General features: G+C 38.9%; 1 protein-coding gene and 1 long non-coding RNA gene across 9 annotated transcripts in view; one reads left to right on the forward strand and one right to left on the reverse strand.

The window, feature by feature from the left end:
• The window catches only part of LOC129775051 (uncharacterized), a 423,013-nt gene that overhangs the window by 29,495 nt on the left and 372,742 nt on the right, over positions 1-20,776 (reverse strand). For all 8 annotated transcript variants that reach the window (XM_055779240.1, XM_055779235.1, XM_055779234.1 and 5 more), the window contains 5 exons: positions 15,806-16,022; positions 15,319-15,576; positions 4,079-4,190; positions 3,820-4,012; positions 3,525-3,733 (listed from right to left, as the gene is read on the reverse strand). In XM_055779240.1, coding sequence (XP_055635215.1) covers positions 3,525-3,733; positions 3,820-4,012; positions 4,079-4,190; positions 15,319-15,576; positions 15,806-16,022 — 989 coding nt within the window. The remainder of the gene's footprint in view (positions 1-3,524; positions 3,734-3,819; positions 4,013-4,078; positions 4,191-15,318; positions 15,577-15,805; positions 16,023-20,776) is intronic.
• Positions 1-20,776, forward strand: part of LOC129775053 (uncharacterized) — a 42,513-nt gene that overhangs the window by 4,368 nt on the left and 17,369 nt on the right. The window lies entirely within an intron of this gene.

Genomic DNA, 20,776 nt, shown 5'->3' on the forward strand with positions numbered 1-20,776 from the left:
ATTTAGCAAAAGCTGTCCCTTTTGTATAGTCCTACGTCACTCCGGTTATGTCCCCGACATTACCCACCCGTCTTTTTTCAGCAAGATAACGCTTCATGTCATGCAGCAAGTAACACCAAAAAAATGGGTGGGTTATATCTATGATATAACCGCAAGGTTGACGTGGGACCACCGTAGCTTAGTAATAATTTGTTTGTATTTATGAAACTTTTGATTGAATGAAACAATTTCCGAATTCAATTGAATTCAATATATTTGCGTTGTGAGACCGTGTTAGGGAAACGCACTCCAGTCTACACGAAGGCAAGCGAGTACAAAAGTATTCACAGGTTGCATGTATTTGCATTGCCGATTTCCCCAGGCACCTTGGTTTAGAAGTCTTTATAGGTAAACAGATTTCAGTCGGAACAAAAATACTCCCGACCTGCATGAACTTGCAATCCCAATTTCCCTAGACAACTTGGTTCTGAAGCCTGTGTTGAGGAAACATTTTTTAGTCGGAACAAAAATGCCCCCGATTTGCATGAATTTTCAATGCCAACTTCCCCACGCTCCTTGGATTTGAAGTCTGTGTTAGGGATACACATTTCGGTGGGACCAAAGCTTCCCCTGCTGTTGCCACAGCAGCCGAGAAAACAATAACCTTGACGAAAGATCCTTTTCGATCAGAGGAGGCCGACACAAATTTCGCAAAAGCACGTCAACTCCGAGAGCAATCTTTCAAACGGTATGCTGAGAAAAGACTTGCGAAACACTTTTGTTAATTGTTAGAACCATAACCGGCATTCGATAGATGCTAATAAGAGAGGAGTAATTCGGAGCATATCTACTATATCCACTGAATTGTAAGTTATTAGCAGTACTTAACTTTAAAGAACATTAGTATCATACAATGTTAAATTATAGTTGTGGAGCTCATCAAAAATAAAGCTGTCAGAAATCAGTGTCCTGCTCACGATTACTTCCTCGATTCTCAACACCCCTACTTTCATGTATTTGCAATGTCGATTTCTCCAACGCTGCTTGGTTTTGAAGTCTGTGTTGGAGAAACCGTAAAGCGGGCCAATCAAAACGAGGCAGCTAGGGCGTTCAGATAACGCTTAACATTTTACAGTTATTCAATTATTTTACTAATGTTATTTTATTTTGTTAATTGTGATAGATGCGTAGAAATATTCCCTATCAATTGATGCAAACATCTTTCCGATCCAGTAGAAAATGTTCGAGTTATAAGCACTCGAAATCTTGCACTTTTTCCTGCGTGTTCAGTGTTTATGTTTTCATATTACCCCCATATACTCCGGTTAGTCGTAGTCCCACGTCAAAACTTTCTAACGGCCCATAACATTCCAGTTCTTGAAATCCCATTGAGAATGCTTGGGAAATTTTGTCAGCAAATGTATTTGCACAGGGCAAGAAATTTGAAACTGCTGGACAGCTGAGAAAAACTATCATAAACGAGTGGGCTAAAATTACTCCGAACACGGTAAAATCCCTCATTCAGTCTATGCCAAGGAGGCTGCAAGAGGTTATTGTGAAGAAAGGCGAAGCAAAACACTACTAATTACATTTGTTTCGATTCTAGACTGGAAATAAAGTGAATAAATACTTATTTTCAAAGTGGTGTTATATTTATTTCCACCTCAAAATAACGAAATAAACCAACACTTTATGCATAGCCCTTTAATTCAATTGCTCAATCGGAACCAAATGATAGGTAATCGTTCTAAGATTCTAAAAATACAATAACAAAATATCTTTGATCGAGAACTTTGCAAAAAAGCACTATAACAGGGATGGCGTTATATATATTTCCACCAGTGTACATCTTTTCATCGGCCATAGCTGAGGTTCCGGCCAACTTCCGTAAGGCCGCCAAGCGCTTCATTTACGATACTTCATCAAACAACCACGCCCTGTTTCTGTCCCGTATACACTAGTTCTTCCTTATTCAACACGTTAAGCCCTGACCGAGCTAGGGGTCCAAAGATAAATTTTTCGTCTGACTCACGTTGGTCCCATCGGATCAATAAGGGACTTTTATAAAAATCATTTTCTAATTTTATTGCTGTCGTTTCCATTTAACACTCTCTCAACAAAAAGTTCACTGTCGGTGCGAAGAAACCAGCTCAACGTATTAATCTTTGGATGCATTGGAAGCTCTCTTGAACAGTCTGCCAAATAAGAGTTGTATTTGAGGTTCATGAATTTAATAAAATCAACATGATTAAATTGTAATATTGAAATATATTGATATCGCGGGACATTTTCATTTCTTTTGCCAAATGTGGGACGTTTCGCGGGACGTAATCTTACGCGGGACATTTTGTTGAAATGCGGGACTGTCCCGCGTAACGCGGGACGCCTGGTCAGTTTAACGTAAACGGAATTCGGAAGAAAATAATGAGCTCCCGGACAATGTTGAATGTTGAAGATTTCAAGAATTGCATTGCTGCAATTTTGTTCAGTGGATGGACCGCTTCTGAGGATGAAATTCGGCAGCGCCACCCTTCTACACCACACAGCAATACGGTTCGGATTTTTTTCGCGTGTCATCAAAGAAAACATAATATGCACACTTTGGGGAAAAAATAAAGGCGCCATATTTTGTAAATATCTCAAAACTTGTTTGTACCCTCGTATAAAAATATAGAAAGTCCACTGGCCATTTTGCTTAGATATACATTCGTGACAACATTTACGACACAATTTGTAACACCGTCCTCAATGCTGGTTTGACAGTGATAAGGTTTTTACGATCCCATTGTCAGTCCACATAGTTTACCTTTTTCGCCCTTGAATCCGATGTCCGGTCCTTTGGTCAAAAATTTATTGTATTGCACTCACAAGACACAACCCGTTGGCAAGGTCCTGTCTATCAGCCTTTTTCCTATTACTGCGTCGGAATGTGCCAAGAATGAGCTGAGGATTCCAAGACTAGCTGTATCACAGTAGTTCCCCGGGAGCGACGTCTCTAGCTCCCACTACCACTCCCTCATGCTTCTCGTATTTGCACAGGGAAAACAAAAACCCGAGAGAAATAGTCCATGTGTGGAATGGAGCATTTTGCGACATTGCATAACAGTGTTCTCAAAACATGGATGTTGTTTCTCGTTAGAGAAACCAACACATGCGTTCCATGCTCGAGTGGCTCGACGATGATGGTTCCAGCGATGTCCTGGGGACGATTGTGAGTTCTGACAAAAATGCAATCCAAACAGAATACCGAGAATTGTGTGAAGAGTTCGGTACAATGATATCGTCTTCAAATATTTTGACCCATCTGTAAAACCGTCTGGGTTCAAATTGTTTGAGCACCCCCCACTCTTTCCCCAACCGGACCAGTGAATAACTAGATGTTCTTCGTCGCTAACGTAATGTGTGCTGTTGTTTGACATCGAAACAAAGGACAAGAGCAATGTATCGATACATTCAACAGTAATTTCCCGGATAACGATTGAACTGACTGAAAAAGGGAGGAGGGCTGAAACATACATAACACACAAACTTGAATGTGAACTCACCAGAATAAATGTGTGTAAAAAATGACTCTTGATGCACGCTGGACTGAAGGCGGTATTGTCCGCCTCGAGGAACACCACGCAGACGATGTCGTTGCCGATGTGGCGCTTCCGCTGCAGCTTCTGCGGATCGTGCCGCTCGTAGGGTAGTTGCGTGGAAACGTGAAACATAATTTCTATCGAACGCCAGTTTGTATAAACGGAGTAAAGTCCTGTGTGTGGGGGAGAAAATAATAATAATGAGAAAATTCAGATAACACATCTGGAGTCTGTGGCCACGGATTGCAGTGGTCCTCACCTGTTAAATCGTGAACAGTGTCAAGGCCGCCTTTGTATTTATCAAAACCACGTAATCTAACTTTATCACCTAGTAGCTGTAAAAATTCCTCAAATAACGGTGAATTTTCATTATTGTCTAAAATTTGTTCTTCGGTATATTGACCCTCCTTCACGTAGATCACGCCCACTTTCAGCTCAGATTTTATGAAAACCTGTTGACGTAGGAGTGAGAAATCGTTACTGCAACATATGAATGCCAGCAGGGACTGCACAATTACCTGGTCGAGCTTCAGAAGTTCCTCAGGAGTGTCTGGCAATTGTCCTAGTGTTAAAGGTGGATTTAAGTTTACTTCCTTACCTAACGATCTAACTACTTCTTCTCTATTATACCTGTATGGAGGGTAAAAGATTTTTGTGTTAAGTGTCGGAGGAACAATGAGCCTTAAAAAAGGTTACTTTTTTAAAATTATTAGAGTGCCCCAACTCACAAGCCCGAAATGTTAAAACTATCGATTAGTTAAAATTTACATCCGCTTCATTAACATCCGCCACGATCACGATTTTGTTCAGTTCGATCAGCTCCGTTATCGAATGAAATTCGACTCGCGAGCATAGAAAAATGTCAAAGTAGAACTGTAGATTTTTTTTATATTTAAGAACGATAAGTGAGCAAATTGTATTGATTACAGTAAACGTAATAAAAATGTAAATTCAGTATTCTCTGAACATCAAAAATGTTACTAAGAATTTTGATGTATTGTAATACATTGTTTCTTCGTTGACAGTCAAATCAATTCTGCCTGATCGAATCAACAAACGTGATGTCAAAAAAGTAGGCTCACGAATATACACGTGAGTATACTATTGATGATCAGCATTACAGAAAACAGGCCCACGAGTGAACGTTTGCCTACATTCATCCGTGCTCATGAATCAAAAACAGTGAGTGAATTTGAAGCTGTGTTACTCGTGAGTAAAATATGTAAGGCAGGACGGGGTAAGACCGCAACCTTAAGCAAAAACTTAAAAAAGCCTATCTGATGTTGGAATGTATTATGTAATAATAAAATAAAATAATTTTAAAAAACAAGTACAATTAATAATTACGAAAAATTTGAATAAAGTTAGTTTTGGAAAAAAAGTTGAAATCCAGATGTCTGATTAAAATATGATGTGCTTCAAAGCTGTTGGGAAATCAATGAACTATTTAGGAAAAATACAATTCTAAATAAGAAATTTTACTCAAAAGTTTAATATAATTATTTCCATTATTATCCATTACTAGCGGACCCGGCAAACTTCGTCCCACCCAAAATTTGTTTTTTGTTATCAATACCTTTAAACGTTCACGTTTTTTACTAAGCGCAAGTTCATGGGTCAAATCGCAGAACTGTTCATTGATTGATCTTCTAATCGGCCCCGTTGAATTTACCTTTTACTATAAAATTCCTAGTACTTTTAGCAAAACTCATAATTATAGTATCAGATTATTTTCTGGCACAATTCTCGTTCAATATTTTTCAACCACTTGCAAATAACATGTTTCTCCGTTTCATGGAATAAATGTTTGATACAGAAAATATGATAGAATAAAGACAGTCCTATATCGGACAGTCCCTTCCTCGAGTTTTGCTCTTATCAACATATTCGGCAATCCATTTTTATTGCCTTATACCAAAAAACCCTCACATCCCAAATTGTGCTTGATTAGTTCTCGAGTTATGCAGAAGTTTGTATTTCATTGGCAAATCTAGCTCCATTTTCTTGATTAATTCTCGAGTTATGCAGAAATTTGTGTTTCATTCCTATGGCTGACCCCCCCCCACTCTCTTCTTAGAAAGATGGAGGAGTGTTGAATCACTTTAGAAATGTTTCTTGCCCCCTAGAACTTCCACATGCCAAATTTGGTTCCGTATGCTTAATAAGTTTTTGAATTATGCAGAAATGTATGCTTCATTTGTATGTCAGTCCCCCACCTCCCCTCAGAAAGAGAGGGGAGGAGTGTCTATTCACCATAGAAACGTTTCGTGTTTCCTAAAACCTTCGCATGCCAAATTTGGCCCCATTTACTTGATTAATTTTCGAGTTATGCAGAAATTTGTGTTACATTTGTATGGCAGACCCCCATCAGGGAGGGGAGAGGAGAGTCTAACCACCATAGAAACATTTGTTGCACCCTAAAACCTCCACATGCCAAATTTGGTTTCATTTTCTTGATTAATTCTCGAGTGATTCAGAAATTTGTGTTTCATTTGTATGGCAGCCCCTCCTTACAGAGGGGGGAGAAGTGTCTAACCACCGTCGAAACATTTATTGCACCCTAAAATCTTCACATGCCAAATTTGGTTTCATTTTCTTGATTAATTCTTGAGTAATGCAGAAATTTGTGTTACATTTGTATGGCAGCCCCCCCTTAAAGAGGGGAGAGGAGTGTCTTACTACCATAGAAACATTTATTGCACCCTAAAACCTCCATATGCCTAATTTGGTTTCATTTTCTTGATTAATTCTTGAGTTATACAGAAATTTGTGTTTCATTTGTACGGTCCAGTTGTTGGCAGTACAGGTCCGAATTGAGCGTTTGGCCATAGGAAAGCAGCTCATAATAGATTATTCCTTTACAATTCCACCAAACACACAGCAGAACCTTCCTGGCCGTTAATGAGGGCTTGGCCACCGTCTGAGCCGCTTCAGCGGGCTTCGACCACGACCGTTTGCGCTTCACGTTGTCGTAAGTGACCCACTTTTCATCGCCAGTCACCATCCGCTTCAGAAACGGGTCGATTTTGTTGCGATTCAGCAGCGATTCACATGCGTCGATACGGTCAAAGATGTTGTTTTGGCGTCAACGTGTGTGGCACCCATACATCGAGCTTCTTTGTGAATCCAAGCTTCTTCAAATGGTTAATAACGGTTTGATAACTTATCCCCAGCTCTTGGCCGATGCTACGGCTGCTACTATGCCGGTTTTTCTCAGCTAATTCAGCGATTTTTCGCAATTTTCGACGACAGGCCTTCCGGAGCGTGGCGCATCTTCGACGACCTCTACACCAGAACGAAAACGTTGAAACCATCGTTGTGCGGTGGAAATGGAAACTGTATCGGGTCCATAAACTGCACAAATTTTATTGGCAGCTTGAGATGCATTTTTGCCTTTGTCATAGTAGTACTGTAAAATATGTCGGATTTTCTCTTTATTTTGCTCCATATTTGCGACACTATAACTCACGAACGACATAACCAAACAAAACACTGCCAAGGACTATATTATAGCGCGCAAAAATACCTTTCCAACAAGCTATAGGATGATTCGATACAATGAATACAACTAGAACTACGCGCTTACAACGACACCTCGCGGAAATACCGCAGGATTTTTTTGACAGCCTAATATATAGATTTTTGGATGAAATTCAAAACTGTTTTTAAAATGCTTTGGATTTTCCGATTTGGGTCAAAAAGGAACCGTTTTGTTGGAAAACTTGTAGCCATTCTAAAAGTAGCTTCAAAATGCTGCTATCATAGAGGTCTTGGTTCTTATTGGCGAAAAACTCGACCAATAGACTTTTACAATCTTCTCTTGATCCCAATGTATCATCACTCAGAAAATTGATAATCGTTTGGTGCCAGGTCCGGACTATATGGTGGATGCATCAAAACATCCCTATCAATCTCTCGGAATTGTGTATTTGCGTTGTCCTGATGGAACACAACACCTCTTCTGTTGGCCAATTCTGAACGTTTCTGGTCAATCGCTAGCTTTAAACGGTCCATTTGTTGACAGTAGAGCTCTTAATTTAGTGTATTGCACTAAAATAAAAATTAAAAAAAAAATTAAAATATTAAAGAAATTGAATATTAGAATATAGAAACCGTATTTAAATCTCGAGGAATTTTTTTTTTCAGAATTTTTCTATTTTCCTTCAAAAGTTCAAAAACATTTGGCAATTCACTTTCATGTATATTGATTATAATATTTTGTGAAGAATTTTATTGTGTGAATGATACCAAGAATAAAACCAAACAAACCAAATTAAACGATGATTCCTACGATGACGAAGCGACTTTGCAAAGAAGATTATGATTTTTGGAAATCTTATCATAAAATTTGTCACATTCCAGATTCATTTTCTGTTTGACAATTATCATGTCTCCAACGGTTTCAATATTGAATCATAGAAAAAATTCTTCTGACTGGTGCGGTATTACCTGGCAGACACAAAATATAATCAGTCAGCTTCACGAATTTTGCACACTCTAGAAATTTGTTTTCCATTTCTGAAAATATTTGCACTTCAAGATTCATAATTGGCATGGAATCTTTGCTTCACCTGTTTTTTTAACACTAGGTTCACGCGTCATTTTCACGCATTTCGAATTTTATAAGGAAAATTACAAAAATCAACTGCATTTATATTCCATCTCCACATTTTCCACTTTTATGTATTGATCGAGGTAAATATATATTGATGTCTCTTTTCTTTTTTCTTGCTTCAAATTGACGCGTGTTCGCAGAGATGTGGTCCGTAAACCTAGTGTTAATTAGTTTTTCAAATCCTTCGTTCTAAGAAATTTAGCCTCCTGTATTCACTTGCATTAACTAGTATTTTGAAGATAGTTTGCACTTCACTGGACAAAAATACTTCATCCTCTCTATGTTTAGAATTCTAATAAATTAAGGAAAATTAACAGCAACTCCAGCAATATCCTCCCTCAACAACGCCAATAAATGTTCGAAAGATTGTCATCTCGAATTTCAAAAGGTTACCCCATACAAAATGTTCACCACCTCGAAAAAAACCTATGCAAAATTTTAGCTCAATCGGATTTTAGGGAGAGTGGCGCAAGGCGGTAAAAGTTGGATTTTTTTTAGAAAACCAAAAAATCACCAAAGAGGGAGGTCAAAAATAAAAAAATAACTTTTTGGCAATCGTTTTTCCGCCTGAAAAGTCGATTTTTGACATAAAATTGTTTTTATTTGTGATTGCTGTAAATCTCGACGTTTTATGCAATTTGAAGACATTTCCATTTTCTTTTTTTTTTTTTTTTTTTTTTTATATCTGTATTATAGTGATTTTCAACTCATTTGGCTGGTTCGTCACTTTTACTTCCATTTTTGGAAGAATGTCGGGAGTGAGAATTGAACTCGTGACCTTCAGCGTGAGAGGCATGGATGTTACCACTACGCCAGATCGCCTCCTCAAATTTCCATTTTCTTTAAAACCCCGATTTCCTGTATTTCAAGGTCGATTTTTTCCCATACATTCATTGGCACTCTAGTACATACGCTTCCGTAATACTGAAGAAGTGTGATTGCCTTAAAATTGACATTGTTTAATCATGGTTATATCGCTCAATTAGCAGAACGAAAGAAAAAGGTGAAGAGACCTACATTGAAAATATTTTGTCCGGAAAAATAAAAAAACACACACATAATACTAAATCAAATAGGTGCGAGAAGCTAATGATTGCTCATTAATTGCCTCCCTTTCATTTCTATACCGGGGTGTAAAATCAAAGTTTCGAAAACGAAAGCGTTACGCCGGAGACCGAGATTTTGAGCGTTAATAGCTCCTAAACAACTGAATGAAATGGTATAATAAACACTTCATTCGAAAGATAAAATGTCTACGCGTTATATGCTTGTTACTTTTTGATCCAAAAACTTGTTTCAATAGTCTTAAAATTGCTTTCAAAACAGGCTATTGAAATCACCAATCACTATATAAGCGAGCGCCGCTCGGAAATCCACTCAGTTCTAATTGAACAGCGATTGGAGCATGTTGTCGCTGTTGTGGTGAAGCTCTTCGTTTATCATGAAAGCGCGGATGAACGGTGTCACCAAGAGCCTGTTTAATCCATCAGGAGGAGAGTGATGCCACAAACGGTTCCCCGGGGAGAGATCGGAGCAGCCGCCACACACACATACACGCGCGGAACTCTTCGTTTGGATGCCATTCAGCATCGAGAAAATTCCGGAAAGATTCAATCGTTGCTGAAAAATAATCTGCCAGTTCCCCTGGGAACTGAAAAATACATTCATGCGACAGAGTTCATTTTAATGTTTTCTATCCATGTAACACTGCGACCAAATATTTTTCAATTAAGTGCTATTAACAGGTGGTTATCGAGTTAGCATTAACTACTGTTGGGCTTCGAGTATCGAGGAAAATCTGAAAGAACTAATCGTTGCTGAAAAATACTCTGCCAGTTCCCCTGGGAATTGAAAAATACATTGATGCGAAAAAGTTTATTTTTAATGTTTTCTAACCATATAACACAGCGACCAAATACATTTGATTTTGTAATTTTTCAATCAAGTGTAATTAGCAGGAAAACTTCTGAAGATTATTCTTCCCCATCAGTAGGATATTTTCGTATCCAATATTGTATGCGCGCGCAACGGAAAATGTTTCTCATCGCGAAAATTATATAATTTTCAGTAAATTATTTCTCAGTCGCCGAAAGTTTCAAACTCAGAGAGTTCAGTTTGCTAGTTTGCCTTCCAAATTGCCATCGTAAACCACACCTTCTCTCGATTCAATCTCGCACAAAAAGCATACTTAAGCGATATTCTGGTGGTGAAACCATTCATTTTTTGTGAGGACATCGACAAGACAACATCGTTAATGAACGAGCTGAACGTGCTGGACGAGCTGGACGGCGAGGGATCGAGGGATTCATTACCTAACCTGACCTGACCTGAAAGACATGCAGTTTGTTTGGAACTTTGAGGGAGGGCAGAAAAGCCGAGCCATCAGAAGGAAAAGAGAAGGTGACCAAGAGAGTAACAGCACCGAAAAACGGTTCCGTTTGATACATCGAAGCAGCCGTCACACATACACACATATACGTGCGTAACTTCTTTCGTTTAAATGCCATCCAGCATCGAGAAGCTTCCGGAAAGATTATCGTTGCTGAAAAATAATCTGCCAATTTCCCTGGGAATTGAAAAATACATTCATGCGGAAGAGTTTTTCTTAAATGTTTTCTACCATATAACGCTGCGATCAAATAGTTTTGGTTTTGTGGTTTTTCAATCAAGTGCAATTAACAGGTGCTTACATATGACATATAACGCTGCGACCAAATACATTTGATTTTGTGATTTTTTCAATCAAGTGAAATTAGCAGGAAAGCTTCTGAAGATTATTCTTCCCCACCAGTACGATATTTTCGGATAAAACTTTGTACCTTCAACGTAACGCTCTCGTTTTCGAAGTCCCCCAAATATTCATTCATTCATTCATTCAGAATGGATTCAGATTCAACTTCAAATAAATGATCACTGAATCAACGATAGTCCTACGTCACTATTGTGGTTATACCATAGATATAACCCACTTCCTGTTTTGACGTAGGACTACGTCTTTCATTTCTATACTGAGGTGTAAGTTCAAAGTTTCGAAAACGAAAGCGTTACGCCGGAGAACGAGATTTTGAGCGTTAATAGCTCCTAAACAACTGAACGAATGGTATGATAAACACTTCATTCGAAAGATAAAATGTCTACGCGTTATATGCTTGTTACTTTTTGATCCAAAAACATGTTTAAATAGCCCTAAAATTGCCTTCAAAACAGGATATTGAAATCACACCAATCGGTATATAAGCGAGTGCCGCTCGGAAATCTACTCAGTTATGATTGCGCAACGATTGAGGTACGATCACTGGAATGGATGGATGTTTCCCTAACACAGACTTCAAAACCATGGAGCCAGGGGAAATCGGCATTGCAAAATAGATGCAAGTTGCGGGTACTTTTGTACTCGCTTGCGTATCTGGAAATAGGAATGTTTCCCTAACACAAACTTCGAAACCATAGACCCTGTAGAAATCGACATAGCAAATTAGATGCAAGCAGCGGGTACTTTTGTACTCGTTTGCGTTTGCTCGGGGAAATCAGCATTGCAAAAAAAATCAAGCTTCTGGAAATCGAAATGTTTCCTTAACTCAGATTTCAAAATCATGGAGTCTGAGGAAATCGGCACTGCAAAATAGATGCAAGCTGCGGGTACTTTTGTACTCGCTTGCGTTTCTGGAAATTTGAATATTTCCCTAACACAGACTTCAAAACTATGGAGCCTGTGGAAATCGACATAACAAATTAGATGTAAGCAGCGGGAATTTTTGAACTCGCTTACATTTTTGCAAACCGGAATGTGTTTTCCCAATACACATTCCGAAACCAAGAAGTTGGAAAAAATGGCATTGCAGATACATTCAAGTCGGCAATACTTTTATAAGCCCATGCATTTTTACGCTCCGGAATTCGTTTTGTTATCATGGTCTACAAAAGCGGGTACAAATGCAACGCTTTGGCTCGATTATTCAAGACTGCCTTAGAAGATCCCTTCATGTCGCCAGCTCACTGAACTTCTACGCAAATCGCTTGATGATTATGGCAAAACTTTGATAACTATTCGCTGCGATAAGTACTACCATAATGCATGAAATTACTTAGATTGGGGTTTGTTTGCAATTGAATTCGTAAATAGTTTCATTCATTCACTAGTTTAATCAATACACACAGATGATAGCTCTACACAGCGGCAATATCGTACCCAATGAGGAACATCCTAGGAGGGATTATTGCCAATTGAAGAAATACAATTGATTACTAAGCCAATGGCAGTCCTACGTCGGCCTTGCGGTTACATCATAGATATAACCCATCCATAGTTTTTTTTACAAAATTTTGTTCTGAAAGTGTTCCTCCGCTCCGTTCCATGAACTTTGGCAGACTGTCTTTGTTGACATACCCTGCACAGCATTGGTTCAGGCTTTTTCCATATGAATATTCAGCTCTGCCGTTTTTTCTTTCGAACATAAACACGAGGCATCTATTAAAAAACAAGGACACATTTTTCCTGAAACAAGAAGCAGGTGTCAGCTTTACCCAGACTGGAAGTGTCGGTTTCACCCCGATTGGACCAGAAATATCAAAACAAAGCTTTTGAGCATAGATAAGAACAGTCTTCAGAATGCAACGCGATGCTGATGTGTAACAAGTTTTTTGTATTCAGTTGAGCCAAATGTAGTGAGCATCCCATACTTGAATATCTCGACTATCTACAGGGTGGGCCATTTAAAGTGGAAGGATTTGTTTTTGCAATAGCAAAGTAAAGAAGTGGAATTTAAAAAAAAATTTTTTGAAATTCATTTATTTTGGTCCGAGGAGATTTGTTCTAACTACTTTTTGATTATGATATCTCGTAAATGACCGCCTCTGGCCTTGACCGCAAAATGTGCCCTTTTTTCGGCATTTTCCATCACTTTGCCCAATGTTTCGGCCGATATGGCAGCAATTTCTTGTCGGATATTGTCTTTCAGCGCAGCCAGGGTTCTTGGTTTACCAGTGTATACCTTGGATTTTAAATATCCCCATAAAAAAAAGTCAGGGGGCGTCAAATCAGGTGATCTCGGTGGCCAGTCATAATCGCCGTTTTTCGATATTAATCTTCCGGGGAACATTTCGCGCAATAATTTGGTCGTGGCAGCCGCTGTATGGCATGTAGCGCCGTCCTGTTGGAACCAGTAATTGTCCAATTCATTTTCACGAACAAATGGCAATAAAAAATCGGTTATCATTGTCCGATAACGCTCCCCATTCACGGTTACCGTTGCTCCATTTTCGTTTTCAAAGAAGTACCGGCCGATGACTTTATCAGCATAAATGCCACACCACACAGTAACTTTTGACGTAGGACTACGTCTTTCATTTCTATACCGGGGTGTAAAATCAAAGTTTCGAAAACAAAAGCGTTACGCCGGAGACCGAGATTTTGAGTGTTAATAGCTCCTAAACAACTGAACGAAATGGTATGATAAACACTTCATTCGAAAGATAAAATGTCTACGCGTTCTATACTTGTTACTTTCCGATCCAAAAACTTGTTTCAATAGTCTTAAATTTGCTTTCAAAATAGGCTATTGAAATCACCAATCGGTATATAAGCGAGCGCCGCTCGGAAATCCACTCAGTTCTAATTGAACAGCGATTGGAGCATGTTGTCGCTGTTGTGGTGAAGCTCTTCATTTATCATGAAAGCGCGGATGAACGGTGTCACCAAGAGCCTGTTTGTGCACCTTAGGCCAGAAGGGAATCCATCAGGAGGAGAGTGATGCTACAAACGGTTCCCCGGGAAGATCTCGAAGCAGCCGCTACACACACACACATACACGCACGGAATTCTTTCCGTTTGGATCGAGAAAGATCCGGAAAATAATCTGCCAGTTCCTCTAGGAATTTAAAAATACATTCATGTGAAAGAGTTTATTTGAATGTTTTCTATCCATGTAACACTGTGACCAAATATGTTTCAATCAAGTGCTATTAACAGATGGTTATCGAGTTAGCATTAACCACTGGTGGGCTTCCAGTATCGAGGAAAATGTGGAAATATCTAATCGTTACTGAAAATAATCTGCCAGTTCCTCTGGGAATTTAAAATTACATTCATATGAAAGAGTTTATTTTAATGTTTTCTATCCATGTAACACTGTGACCAAATACATTAGGTTTTGTGATTTTTCAATCAATCGCAATCAACAGGATAGCTTCTGAATATTATTCTTCCCCATCAGTAGGATATTTCCGTATCCAATATCGGATGCATAAAACCTTGTGCCTCCAACGTAACGCTCTCGTTTTCGAAGTTCTCCAAATATTCATTCATTCAGAATGAATTCAGATTCAACTTCATACAAATGATCTCTAAATCAACGATAGTCCTACGTCACCCTTGCGGTTATACCATAGATATAACCCACTTCCTGTTTTTGGTCGTAAAGAGGTTGCGTTTCGATGAATTGAGGGTTTTCAGTAGCATAAAACTGACAATTTTGTTTATTCACTCCTCCATTCAAGTTGAAATGCGCCTCATCAGACATTATGATTTTTTGCCAAAAGCCACGTTCATTTTTGGCCATTTCGATGGTCCATTTCGCTAAATCAAGTCGACGTGGTAAGTCAGATGGGTTAAGTTGTTGAGCCATTTGAATTTTATACGGAAACATTTTCAAATCAACACGAATTATGCGTCGGAGAGTGGTTCGAGCGATGCCTAACTCTTGCGAACGATGGCGACCTGATGTCGATGGAGTCTCTGCAACACTGGCTCGAATGGCATCAATATTCTCGTCGAAACGTCTTGGTCGTTGTCTGGACAGATGACTGGCATTACCAACACTACCAGACGATATAAATTTGGCATATAATCGACGTATAGTGTTGTCTCCAGGCGATGTTTTAACTTTATTTTTATTTTTCCACGCACGTTTAGTTAACACAATTGAGAAGTTATTTTGAATGTACAGCTGAACAATTTCAGCGCGTTGATTAGGTGTGTATTGTTCCATGGTTAAAATTGTACTGAAATGACGCTTCCAACGCGGTATGACATTTGTTAATCTGACATCTCTGTCAAAAGTTATGGGGTTGCCAGATGCTTCCACTTTAAATGGCCCACCCTGTACTTCAAAAGCCTAATGCACGCACTTCGCGCTCAACACTCACCTATCAGCAAAAACACAAGAGGCTGGTATCAGTCCATGTACGGTGTACGATATAGCTCTAACTAGTATCCTAAATTGATCGCGTCCGTTGATCGTTTCCTGCTTGATCGAGAGGATGACCGGTCCGAGGTCCTCATCGTTGGTGAAGTAGTTCCAGTGCTCGGACCCGTAGAAGTACTTCTCGTACGTTTCCTGCTCGACGGAGGTAAGTTCGAAACCTTGCTGTTGCTCCCACTGCTCCTCGATCGCTGTCTTTTGTCTGCGGAAATGCTGACTGGTGAGTGGGAGCCGGATTTCATCCGTATCGAGTGTGAGTGTGTGGGTGTGTGAATGGGGTCAAGTGTTGAGATGTGTAAGTGTATACGTGAATGGGAATGTGTATGTAGAAGAAAAAAAGATCGATTCTACTCTACTTCTGCTTGCTACAACAGAATCGAAATGGATGACCAGGAGAGTTTAGTGAAGGAATATGGCTCCGCCGGACTTACCTTGGCACGTTGTCCGAATCTTCGTCGTCTTCGTACAGATCGTTGCAGTTGCGCTCCAGCGGTGGCTCGATGCCACCACGGGCCGCGTCTTCGTGCTCCGACTCGCTGTCGTCCCATATCGTGTGCTGGTTGGCGAAGGCGATCTTCTGGCGGGAGCACTCGATCCAGTAGCCGGGCGTGGGGATCAAATTGTGCGGAAAATCCTCGCAAAACTCGTCTAGAGGGAGATAGAAACAAAAGACAAGATGAAGAAATAGTTATAATGGTTGTTCCAACGGCTGCCATCGCATCAATTATGAGTCAATAAACATCCGAATCCGAAACGAAAGAAATGTTGGGCGAGATGGGTAACCGTGACAAGCGGAATGACTCACGGATAATATTTAAGCAGCGAATCCACTAAATTACACAAACCGTTTCGTGGCCGAGAAAGAAAGGAGGGGTGCAGCAGCAAATTAACCGATCGGTATTGGGGTTGTGAATCCAATAAATATTTTCCCGACTGAGGCGTGAAAAGACGAATGGTGGAACCACTAATGAGCGTTTGATTATGCCAGTGTCAGAAGAAAGTAGGTTGTTTCGATAGGAGTGCATGTCTTATGCGAGAGGGGGTGACAAACTAACAGGAAGTGGGACATAATTTGAATGTTTCGTGTTTCGTTGAAGGTGAGGGCGTGAGGGAATAATTAAAGACTGCGCTGTCAGGGTTGATAGTTTGCGATCATCATAATGAAATATGTCATTTGATGATGTGACTGTGACAGATGGAAAAGGAGTTAAGTAAGATATGTGAACATGGAGTTTCTTATTTCTCAATACTGATTTGAATAAACGACAAGGGGGAAAAAGCATGGCTTCCAGCCATTCAGGGATATTGCTAGTCCGGGTATGAATTTCTAAAATAACTAAATCGATCGGCTTACATATCAAAACTCCCCGCTCGCAAGATATAGGAGAAGTGTGTAATACGCACCTCCTAAGCGAGAATGGATTTATCTTGACCGTGCTCTTAAAAATTAAGGTAACAACTACGTCAGTAAGTAGATTAGTTAACCCTCAGTCACCTGTAATCGTTCTGTATTTTAGATACATCTGTATAGATAGATATTCTGTATAGATAGATACATACATAGATACTTCTAGATAAATACATTCACACTCAGCATCAGCTTCTAATGGTCGAAAACCTCTATATCACCACTATTTGCCTGCATATTCATCGAATACTTCGCAATTCAGTCCACACTAACACTGTACTGAGCAGAACCCAGAACGGCACCAGCATCATACCAGAAACAGAGATAACATGTATACTAGCAGGAGCAATACCAGTAAATTTGGTCAACATTCAGCGTTGAATAAAGCAACTACTCTATATAACAACCTTAGCGAAGATTTGAAATCTCTCACTATGAATAGCTTCAAGTTCAAATAGAAAAACATTTTGTACTCTAATGAACTTTCAAATGAATGAACTTCACTTAAATGAACGAAGTTCAATGAAAACAAAAATTGTTTAGATAGTCCTATTGTTTTCAATTACTGTGTTGTTTTTGTTTTTCGTTTAAGTACTAAAAACCAATGTATTTTTTTTTAAATTAGTCAGTCTTCACGAGCCAAAGGCTCACAGACATAATCATATATATAAATAAAAAAAAATGCGCCCAAATTCTATATTTTCCAATCATACGCTGTTAAATGGCCCAGCAGAAGTATAATATGCTCAAAAGCTGTTTCTCTCAGAGACTATAAAGCTCAGAGAAACAGCTTGTATGAATGAGAGATTTGATCAATCTATTCACTTCATGCTCACCAGCGAAGAGAAGAAACCGTTTCTCCAATGAGCGTGTTCTCCCAGTATTCGTGCATGAATTCTCCATTCCGCGCTCTTTTTTTGCTATATTCTCTGAGCACATAATATAGATGCCAGATGTGAAGACATGTTCTTTCTTTCTTTCTTTGTTTTTAAGAGGCTTTAAACTTTGCAGTTCATTCGCCTCTACAAGAAGACATGTTCTCGTTTTGAAGACATTTAACTTTGTGAAAACAGACTGAGGTAGAGATGGGCAAATCAGTTCATCATGGTGAGCGGCTCAGAGCCGTCCAGCTCATACAAGTGAGCTGCTCATTCGGAACAGCTCTTCAGCTCAATTGAATTTTGTGGATGTCCACACAACTGCATAACTACCATGGGACATTTTATAGTGTTCATTTTCTTAATAGACGGAAATAAAAAAAATAAACAAATTTAATTTGTAATTGTACACAAACTAAATTTAATATGGATTCTAATAATATAATATACAACAAATATTGAATGCTGAAATCCAACATAGAAGATGCTTATGATATGCTGAACTTAAACAACAGAAGAACCAGCAGTAGCCAAATAAAATGCCTTCAGAAATATTGGCTGAGACAACGTTTTTTGATAAAACTACCAAGATATTTTTTTTTGCATCCAAGGATATAAAAATAAATCTATTAATAGGCGCAACGAGAAACAATTCTTCGCCATGTCAAAGTAACAAAAGGACCATTATCAATCACCAGCATTTATGGCGGGTAGTTTTCTGAATTGTTTTGATTCAGCACGCGGAAATAAATTTATGTGTTTTAAAATTCATGTTTTAATAACAATATAATATAGTAATTCCATTTACAAGCATATAATAACTTTTATTATTTTGTTTGGCGATGTAAGAAAAATTTAATGGAACGATTGAATATCTTCAAAACAAAAACCTTTTTCCTCTCTGGCATCTCTGCTAAAGCTAAAGAACGAAGAGGGACACACGAAAACAAACTGACGTCATATCATAAAGCGCGGGAGACGAAAAATTCTTCCGCGTCTCAAAATTCACACTCTGCTGCTTTTGCGCTCCACAGCTATGCAGCTCATCAGCTCAACAGCTCAGCAGCTCATCAGCTCAACAGCTCAGCAGCTCATCAGCTCAACAGCTCAGCAGATCATCAGCTCAACAGCTCAGCAGCTCGTCAGCTCAACAGCTCAGCAGCTCATCAGCTCAACAGCTCAACAGCTCATCAGCTCTCCAGCTCCGTAATGAGCTGATGAGCTGCGTTGTTTTGATTGCGAGCCGATCCGAATCCACTCACTACGATGAAGCGATTCGAATGAACAGCTCATGAGCGGATGGCACATCTCTAGACTGAGGTCATTTCCAAGTATGTGAAAACAATTGTTTGTGTGATCTATCGAGCATTATTTACCCTTAGAAAAATCCTCGGTCGAAAACTACTAAATACATTTGGTAATGCAAAATTGGTAGAATGTACAAATTTTTTGTACATATTGTCAACAAACCCGCATCCCTACCAGAGATTAGTATATTTTACTCGATAATATTAGTAAGCTTGGATATTGTCATATCTGAAAACTGGTGAGAAAAGCGCGTATTAACCATTTTCATTGTTCCCATAAGGCATTACGGAGGTATAATAAGGATATAATTCTGATACGTGCATTTTCGGCGAGAAAATGTAGCCGATATTGGGCTTCCGAATCATGGTTCTGCTTGACATATGTGTTTATTAGTACGGTCGAAAATGACTATAGATTGGTAGTATTTACCAAAAAATTCGTTATATTTACTAATTATTTCTCTCAGTGTAGATATATCGAGTGCTCTCTGAAGTATAGACAACACTTGATCAACACGAACGCATATAATAAGCAGCAGTGATATTATTACCAAGAAGAGGAGCCACGCAGTCCGCGGCCCAAAATTGAAATTATCGTAGCTAAGTTTAACTATTAGATGTATATTTTCCAGATTCTAATAATCTGATAGTAGTGGTATAGCGTATTATTTTGGTATGACATTGAGAGAAATTGTGGTAGTTAGAGTGGCGTATCGGTGTGGAGAGTTTTTCGTTAGCCATTTAAGGGAGAGTGAGTGGAAGCGGTAGAATGAAATATGGCCTCCTGCGATACGTCATCATCGCATTCGTTCACCAGAGAAATTTTTTTTATCCCTCTCTTTTTTTCACATGTATTTGTGGTTGAGCAGAGGGAGGCAGTTTTGGTGGTTTGTTTTCTCAGCTTAGGTATTTACGCTTTGTGGAAATCACAGCACTGCTCTCTCTAAAATGAATCTCATGGATCAAACAAAGACATCTAGAGATGCTCATGTTGAAAGGTATTGTGTAACTTATAACATAAAAATTTTAACGACCACAAACACATAAAGTAACTTATTTGTGAATAATTTGCTCCATTCATTACAACGCATGGCAGTATAAGTGGGGTGAGACACGTTTTCCTTGGAACTTGTTTTTTTTCACCTGACGACATATTTGTTTCGGGATCTGTGCGGCCGATTCAGCTAAATTTTCTTCAGTGGGTGGCGTTTATTCAATGTTTTTTTTTATGGAGTTTGAGAAAATGTACGTGCAATTTTAGAGGATTTTCTCGGTTTTTCTCTGTTTTTCTTAAATTTCTCAAAAATAACTCGATTGCCGCGTACGTGCAATGAATAACGTAATATATCGTCTCGATTGATTTTAGGGATCCCACAGATAACTCTAGCTATTCGCGATAGAAAGTAGGAGCGATAATTAATAGAATATACGAATTTCTCTCTAATATCTTCTCAGGTTTCTCGAAAATAACCCGGAGAATTATTTCGATGGTATTTTTCATTATAAATAATACAATATATAGATTTATCTCGGCAAGGTTTCCCAAATATAACACACCGTCATCGCGATTAGATTTAGGTACCCGAATCCCCGGTATGTTAGGTGTGACGCTAACCACTCGGCGAAGGGAGCACGATAAATAATAAAATGTTTAGATTTCTCTCGGTTACCTTCTCAGGTTTCCTAAAGATAACGGGGAGAGTTATTTCGATGAAAAGTATGTGCGATAAATAATATAATATAGAAATTCCTTAGGTTTCCCAAAGTGTATGCGTAAAATATACACAGCCATAAATCACATTCAAGATT

Source organism: Toxorhynchites rutilus, chromosome 3, assembly GCF_029784135.1.
Source record: "Toxorhynchites rutilus septentrionalis strain SRP chromosome 3, ASM2978413v1, whole genome shotgun sequence".
Taxonomy (NCBI): Eukaryota; Metazoa; Arthropoda; class Insecta; order Diptera; family Culicidae; genus Toxorhynchites; species Toxorhynchites rutilus.